Here is a 9,185-nt window from a genome sequence, read left to right on the forward strand (position 1 = left end):
GCAAACAAAATATGTCTTTCCCAAGTGAGACGGAAAAAGTAGTAAATACTTAAGATGTCATGCATGAGTTTTTAGTTAAATTTATACTACCACAAATTTTTAAATTATAGTACCATTATTTAACAGCCCTCATACGACGGTTTCAACATGACCAAGCGCATAACAAGGCTCACATACAAGGGATGTGTGGCTCAATTGCAAGCCTAGAAGCGGTGACTACTTGTCAACGAGAGCAAAATGAGTGACCATTCCAAGATATTAATGCAGTTATTATTAGAATGCTCTCCAAATAAAATATTGGCCGCCACATACCAATTATAAGAGCATCCACATCCGTGCTCTTACCAACGAACACAGATGTGGGTCCGGTCCCACTTTTACTCTCTGCTCTTAGGCAAGAGCATAACATCCACATCTGTGCTCTTCTGCAAGGACAAGTTCAAGGGTCCCACAATTCTATTATTCAATTTAAATAAAAACATTTCCACAAAATTAAAATACATTAAAAATACCCGGAATAATATTACAAATTACAAAAAAATAAAAATTACATAATTAAAATACTAAAAATAAAAATTACATAATTAAAATACTAAAAATAAAAAATTACATAATTAAAATACTAAAAAATAAAAATTACATAATTAAAATCCTAAAATTAAAAATTACATAATTGAACACCTAAAAAATAAAAAAATACACTCGTTGATGACTATTCATCCGGCTCTACCCCCAATGTTCTTTGGAGACCCCGTATCATCGCCACATGCGATCGAAGTTGCTCGGGGGTCATAGTTGACCTATCGGCCAAATTGAGTTGGGACAAAATCCCCCACAACGAGTTGGTAGGGGGTTGAGGTGGCACATAGGGAGCGGGGGCGACTGGAGTCTCAGAGCGACGGCGGTTGGCCGCTGCCTTCTTCCTTTTTTGTGGCCAGCGCTGGGAACCGCTCGGGCTACCCAAGTTAGCTCTGGCAAGTTGGCTAGCCACATCTTCGGAGCCAGCGTCGGATAGGGATACCGACCTCGACCGTTTAGAGGAGGATGTTATGTCTCCCCTATACTTCGGATGCGACCGCATCTCCTGCCAAATATTGAGGTACTTGAACGGCTTGTAGTTCATGGATTGGTAGGTCGCCAAGGCGGAACTGATGATGTCAAACTCGCCGCCGACCGCTCTTCCTGGAGGTAATACCCCTGGAACTTTTGGATTTCTTCGCTGGCTCTGTATATGGCATTGCGCACCATACTCTCGTTGCGCTCGATTGTTCCAGCCGGCCAGTTTTGATTGTACCGGCGACAGATGCGCCACCAATAATGGTCACCAGATTGGTTCGTGCCAACCTCCGGATCTTTGGAGATTGACAAGAACGCTTTGAACAATTGTTGCATCTCCCTCGGAGTGTACGGGGTGCGGACACCGCGAGTAGGAAGAGGAGGAGTTTGAGAGGGGCCGCTCCCTCCCGCTCTAGGCACAGATGGCTCGGGTGTTCACCCGTACTGCCCTTCGGGGGGCATCTTGGTCCTCGACCGGGTAAGGCCGGTAGCCACCCTGAACTTGCGAACCTTGGGTTTGAGGAGGGGCTGAATATTTCATTTTCGGACTAGGAAATGGTTGTGAACCGAACCAATCGGGGTTCCAACCGTGGGAGCCGGAGGGGTGATCGTCGTGGCCGGACATTGTTTTGTTGTAAGAGTAAGAGTGAAAGAAAGATTGAGAATTGAGAACGAAAATGAGAGAATTTAGACGAGAATTGTGTAGTGTGGTGTGATTTTTGGGTGTAGAAGTGGGGGTATTTATAGATGAAAATGTGTATTTTTGGGGAAAAAATTTTGGAAAATAAATTAAAAGTGGGTAGAAAACGGATATAATTTTTTGGGAAGTGGGAAAATATTTTTATTTCATTTTTAATCTGAATTTTTAATTAAAATCCATTTTTTTTAAATTAAATTTAAATTGCCAACGACTATGTTGTTGGCCAATGGGAGGCTGCCACGTACGCTGCTCGTTGGCACAGACGTGCTCGATGTATCGAGCAGCGCCGAGAGCGCAGCGGTGGACAGCGGTGCCGTGCCGCTGGCACGGACGGACGGACGTTGTCCTGTTCACTGCTGCGGATGCTCTAAGGGACGTGCTCATATGTAATCACTTGCACTCTCACACGTTATCTTTCACATGTTGTCACTCATGTGCACTCCGAACTCCCACATGCTTCAGTTGCACAATTCGCTCGATTAATTCGGACGATCATCGCCACTATTCATACAACAATTCACCGTGTTCGCTCCGATCAACTAGAAGTACTCAATTGATCGAATAATCCTTTTACCATCTATTTTCTACCATTTTTTAGTACTTTACTCATTATTTACGTTTATTATAATGATTATTCTAAACTATTTGCTAACTTGAACATCAAGAAGCTCTTTTATCAATTCCTCATCGTTCTCTTGGTCTCAAACTCTCAATTTGCACAATTTGAATATTACATGATAACATTAATTTGTAAAAGTCAAAAGTTTACGAAAATTTTGAAAAATGGAACAGTTTAGAGATATTTGATAATTTAATTTATAACACTATTTTATAAAATTAATCATTGATTTAACTCTCAAGCGTTACTTGATTCTTTGGAGCTATGATAGCTATAGATTTTGAATTAAATGATGTGTTTCAAATTTGGAAACCACGGTATTTATAGAACATTATTGAACTAGGTACTTTCAGTCGGTGGAAGGTGATGCGTAATCTACAAATTAACTTGCAATACTTATAGTTATACAACTAAAAAAATGACAATATGTATCTTGTAAAATATATTATCCTGTAAAAAGTAAATATTAGAAACAAAAAATTATTTTCATTAGCCTACTAGCACCACCAAAGACTAAAGTTAACCCACCTACTACTAATTAAAAATTCCATTGTACAAACAATTTACATTAATATAACCAACAAAAAAGCATAACTACCACAATTATAGTACCCATCAAAACATCAAAATGACCGTTACAATTATTATATGATCTCACCGTTAATTATTGCACACTCATCATACTCATACATATAGCACATGCATGCAAATGTTTCCAAATATAAAATTAAAATGGGCAATTAGTCCTAAAATTGGACCAACATTTAGTTTTTTCCTATGAACTTAAAATTTGATTGTAAAAATTATGAATTTTAATTGAAGTTGTAAATATTCACTACAAACCTAAATTCGTTATTTTTTTGAATCAAGTCTTATCTGTACATATAAATAAACACTTACACACACCACACAATTCATAAAAGCACACACACTTGACTAGAGAGCAGCGGCAGCCACAATGGAGCTAAGAATCTCCTTCCTCCTCCTCGCCGCCGCCGCGGCCGCCCTCTCCTCCACCACCACCAACGCCCACAACATCACCCGCATGCTAGCCAAGCACCCTTCCTTCTCCACCTTCAACCACTACCTGACCGTCACCCACCTCGCCGGCGAGATCAACCGCCGCCGCACCATCACCGTCTGCGCCGTCGACAACGCCGGTATGAGCGACCTCCTCGCCAAGCACTACCCCCTCCCCACCCTCAAAAACATCCTCTCTCTCCACATCTTCGCTGACTACTTCGGCGCCAAGAAGCTCCACCAGATCACCAAGGGCTCCACCACCACCTCCTCCCTCTTCCAGGCCACCGGCGAGGCCGCCGGCACCTCCGGCTACGTCAACATCACCGACATGAAGGGCGGCAAGGTCGGATTCGCTCCCGTCGACTCCGATTCCGACGGCCCGATGGCTACATTTGTCAAATCCCTTGAGGAATTGCCCTACGACATCGCTGTTATTCAAATCAGCAACACTCTCACCTCGCCGGAGGCCGAAGCCCCCACCGCCGCCCCTACCGACCTCAATGTCACCTCTCTCATGGCTAAACAAGGCTGCCAGACCTTCTCCGACATGATCGTCTCTCAAGGCGTCCAATCCACATTTTCCGATAGCGTTCAAGGCGGCCTCACCATCTTCTGCCCCTCCGACGAAGCTCTCGACGATTTCCGCCCTAGGTTTACTTTACTTTTCCCCTAATTTCAATTTTTTTGGACTCAATCGACTCGATCTCTCATCTGATTTTGATAATTAGGTACAAAAACCTCACCGCCGACGGGAAGTCGTCGCTGCTGCTGTACCACGGCGTGCCGGTGTACAACTCGCTCGGAATGCTGAGATCGAGCAACGGATTGATGAACACTCTCGCGACGGAGGGGACGAAGAAGTTCGACTTCACGGTGCAGAACGACGGCGACGACGTCAAGCTGAAGACGAAGATTGTGACGGCGACGATCACCGGAACTCTGATCGACGAGGATCCGCTCGCTGTGTTTAAGATCGACGAGGTGCTGCTTCCGAAGGAGCTCTTCAAGGCGGCGCCGCCTGCTCCGGCACCGAAGCCGGCGCCGAAGTCGAAGAGCAAGAGCAAGGGCGCGGCAGCTGGTGGTGATGAAGATGGTGAGGAGGCCGACGGTCCTGGTCCTGCTTCCGACGATCTGGCCGCGGCGGATGAGGATGATAGCAACGACGGCGAGAGAGTCCGCACCGGCGGTGTTGCGGCGCTCTGCTTCAGTTTGGCGTTGGGATTTTTGGCATACATTTGTTAATTTTCTTTTTTCGTTTTTAAAAAAAAAGTATTTAAGTATATTTGTAATTTATTTATTTTTGTTTTTGGAATTGTGGTGTGGATTTGATTCAATTGAAAAGCATCTCTTTCTTTCCTTTTTGTTTTTTTGCAATAAATATTTGAAACATATGTTTATACTAATACATTTGCATTGTTAGTTTTTATTCTAAAGTTGAGGTAAATTATGCAATGATGAATAATTAGTACCAAAAAGAGATTAGATTATGAAACTACAAAAGCAATAATTATGCACCGGTTGAGATCAAAATGGAGTATCTAATAAGTCTCTGTCGATCAATAAATTGTTGGTATATTATTGCATTCTTCTAATAAATATGGGTTTAGTTGAGACAAATTAGAGGATTATATAAATAAATATATAACGTTTTAAAAACAAATAAATCAATAAATACAGCTGTATCATGTAGCTATGAGTCAAGAGTGGGTAGAGAAGTGTCGGTGGGCAAAATTTATTGACCATTGTTGGCACCACCAACTTTACTTTTGTTTATTTTATAGTAGTACTAAGTAGTATTTTCAATCATAAATATATCAATTTATAATTTTGTTGGTGGCATATTTTTTATTTACACAAAACTGTGTGAGGTTTTTTAGATGGGTTAAGTTTGAATTTAAATTTTTGTACTGTATTTCAAATGATGTTATTGTAATTTTGTTACTTATTGAATGTAGATGACCCATTCTAACTGTTTTACGTATTATTTACCTCTTTATAATTAACTATATATAGTGGTGTTTTGTTTAATTGGATGCAATCTTGATTTAGTAGTAACCTTTTTTAGTATTGAGTAATTTGATTTTTCACAAAGCATAGGATAAAATAATTTAGGGAACATACAGTAAAATAATTTACTAAAAAATAATGCAAAATACTTAGAGCATCCACAGTGGTTATAGCCCAGCAATAGCCAGCTATAGTCTAGCCACAAACTCCTACTGCCACATCATCAATACTAAAAATCCTCCTGTCACATCAGAAATAGCTCAGCCACAGCCTAGCCATATCATAAATAGCTCAGCCACATCAATAGCCACATCACTAATAACACAATATACGGAATTTAATTTACGAGACATATACGGGAAACATTAATAATACTATTTTAATTTTTTTAAAAAAGTACAATAAATTAAAAAAAGTACAAAATTTTTTAAAAAGTACATTAATAAAAAAAAATTACATTCAAAATCGCAAAAAGTACTCGTTAATACAAGTGGTGCGAATGAAAATGAAGTGCAAATCGCGTATATATAGTGTTTCGAAAATAAAAACTAAAAAATAAAAAATCCGCTGGGCTATGCGCTGGGCGATCCGGGCGCTGCAATGGAGCCGAGCGGATCGCCCAGCGCATAGCCCAGCGGATTTTGACCGCCTAGCGCTAGGCGAAATTGATTTCCGGAAAACAGCTCGGCGGTTTTCTGCTCCTCCAATGGTTCGCCTAGCGACCGCCTAGCGCCGGCGCTCGGCTAGGCGCCATTGTGGATGCTCTTAAAGAAGTTGGAGTGATCGAATAGGACAGACATAGTGATTAACTAAGCCACCGACAAAGGTCACAGCAGCTATTTTGGATTACTTGAAGTAATTAATACTAATTGTGATTTGCTTTAGATAAAATTATTTATTTAACTGATTTGATCATTATATTATAGCTTCCATAAATACAGTATTAATTACATGTCAATGAGATCTTGTTATTCACCTATTTCATAATTTTCATTTCATCTTCTGTGTCGATATTAGGATTGCTGCACGTGTAAATGTTCTTTAATTTAGAACCAATACATATTCTTTTTCAAAATAATATTTCTAAAATACTAAGTAACCTAAATAGGTGTAGGATTTTATTTTTGTGAACTGAACGTATAAATTTCACTTATAAATAGTCAAACCTAGTCCAAATAGGTTAGATCTGGTCAGTGTATTTTAATAATTTAATCTTGCAATTATTATACAGTATAAAGCTAGTGATGAAAAATAAAATAAGTTAGGTTAGAAGATAAGAATATGCACTGATAAAGGAGTGCAGCTGTTTTTGGTAAGTAGGAACAAATATGTTGGAGTAGTTAATGTGAAGGATGACAAAGGTAATCTTGCCCTTTTCCATGTGACAATTAAGGTATTTTTCCAATGCCTATATCATTTGTAAAGTATATTCGATATATTCACAACACGCATAATATAATTATATAATAATGTATTATTGTGTGTTGGAAATTGTGTTGCATTGTTAAATCGGAAATGTTGGATCGAGTGGTTATTAGATTAATGGCTCTAGTTTCTAAAATAAATTCGGTTATACGCTTTGAAATGAAACTAGATATAACATTTCATGCGATTAGTTTTGGATTCAGTGTTTTCAAATAGCGAGACGACACAGATTCGGTCCAAAACTAGAAAAATATAGTGAAAAAAACTACACAAAAATAGTCGATTTTGAGCTGAATTCTAAACCAAGAGATTTCTTTTATACATTTAACTATCACGAAATATGTAATAATTCTATAAGACATTTATGTTTCCATAAATCATGTGAGATAGTCGTATCATACCAATATTACTACACAAAAAAACTTACGCAACACCGGCAAAATTAAAACTCAATATCGTATTTTGTTGTTATTCATAATTATTAATAGACGATTAATTATGAATTTGGATCAGAATCATAATCCGTCGCACACAATACGGAGTAGTTTACCGTGGTTCACTGGTAATGGGCCTCTGTGAAAAGTGAGCCTGTCTAATTTATATGGGCCTATGCAAATGATTGATAAGCCCACGAAGACGGATGAAAATTAAATACTTGGGTCCATCGCACATGAAATTTTCAGTTAACTTTTATGTACTTTTTAGATTTTAATAAATAAAATAACTCGTTGCATTCAAGATTGGTCTCATTGAATTAAAAAACGTGGGATGTCTCCAAAAAAAGTGAAATACTAGTAGTTATAAATGAAGTAACAAGTACAAAGTTCATAAATGAACAGGCCAGAAAAACAAAAGTTTTCCTAGTGTTATTCTTTTCACTATGTAAAAATTAATAGTAATAATTAGTTTCGGTGTATTATGGTTTGAATTTAGGAGTACTCCGTATTTAAAAACAAATACTCCCTCCGTCCTGCTTTAGGAGTCCCGATTGATCAATTTCGAGCGTCCCGCTTTAGGAGTCCCGGTTGGGATAAACTAATAAAAAATGCCTACAAAGTAAGTAAAAAAATGTTAAAAGTGGGTCCCAACATCCACTATAATATTTATTTATTACACACTCAATTAAAAGTGGGTTCCAACATCCACTACAACATTTATTATTATACACTCAAACATTTTCTTAAAACATGTGTCCGACTCAATCGGGACTCCTAAAGCGCGACGGATGGAGTATAATCTGAATCACAAACAAATAACCAACTCCTTACATGCAGAGTGGACGAGGTAGTTAGACGATGGGATGTTGCCTTAATTAGGGTAATGCCTCTACATATACGAAAACAATGGATTTGGTTTAGTCTCTTGCAATTGCAATATTTTAAAAATCGGACTTGCAAAACTACTGGTTCACGGTTAAGCTGGTCAAACCTGAATATCATACATCAAACTTTATTACTCCATTCGTCCCACTCTAAGTGACATATTTACTCTAAATGACGTATTTTTAAAAATAGAAACATCACAATCTCTACTTTTATCTTTCTTACTTTATTCTTACTCACAAGACAATACTATATAAAATCTTGTGCCAAATAAGAAATGTTTCACTTAAAATGGGACGGAAAGTGTACATAATAAGATGTGTTTTGATCAAATTCACACACACACATATATATAGGGTCCTGCTAGGTTGATATTTTTGAGCTTAATTGATAATTGAGATGCATTTTCAGCTACTCATCCACAACATTTTCGAAATGTCAACTGCAAGTAGATTATGTTAACTCGAGGGCATTATCATCAATAGCCTGCACATCAAATGTTAACAACTTAGAGTTGACATTATATGTGTATAGTTGACATGAATTGTATATGTAATTGACATTATATGTGTGTAGTTAACATGAATTGTATATTTAGTTGACATTATATGTGTATAGTTGACATGAATTGTATATGTAATTGACATCTCAACTTTGCATATATAATCTATGTCAAATACATATACAATTCATGTCAACTATACACATATAATGTCAATTATGTGTACAATCCATGTCAACTATATACATATAATGACAACTACATATATCTACATATATTATATGTAAAACGTCGTTGTTGACATAATTAATATAGGTGGTTGACATGAAAATATTTGTTGTTGACATTAATTATTTGTAAAATGTTGTTGTTGACGTAATAGTTGGCTAAAGTAACGTTTGTTGTTGACAACGTAGTTGACATCGTGCGAAAATGACAATTATGCCCCTAGTTGACATAATGTCTTAGTAGTTGACATTGTGCGAAAATTATGAATGAGTGACTGAAAATGCATCTTAGTTCTCAATTAGT

At 37.8% G+C, this 9,185-nt stretch overlaps 1 protein-coding gene across 1 annotated transcript; it reads left to right on the plus strand.

Annotated features, from left to right (window-relative positions):
* The first annotated feature begins 3,275 nt into the window (after positions 1-3,275).
* On the plus strand, positions 3,276-4,754 carry LOC121745319 (fasciclin-like arabinogalactan protein 2). Its single transcript, XM_042139174.1, has 2 exons — positions 3,276-4,049; positions 4,127-4,754. Exons 1-2 carry the CDS (start codon positions 3,334-3,336, stop codon positions 4,638-4,640), a joined length of 1,230 nt encoding a protein of 409 aa, XP_041995108.1. The 5' UTR covers positions 3,276-3,333; the 3' UTR covers positions 4,641-4,754.
* Positions 4,755-9,185: the final 4,431 nt, after the last annotated feature.

This window comes from Salvia splendens, chromosome 8 (genome assembly GCF_004379255.2).
Source record: "Salvia splendens isolate huo1 chromosome 8, SspV2, whole genome shotgun sequence".
Classification (NCBI taxonomy): Eukaryota; Viridiplantae; Streptophyta; class Magnoliopsida; order Lamiales; family Lamiaceae; genus Salvia; species Salvia splendens.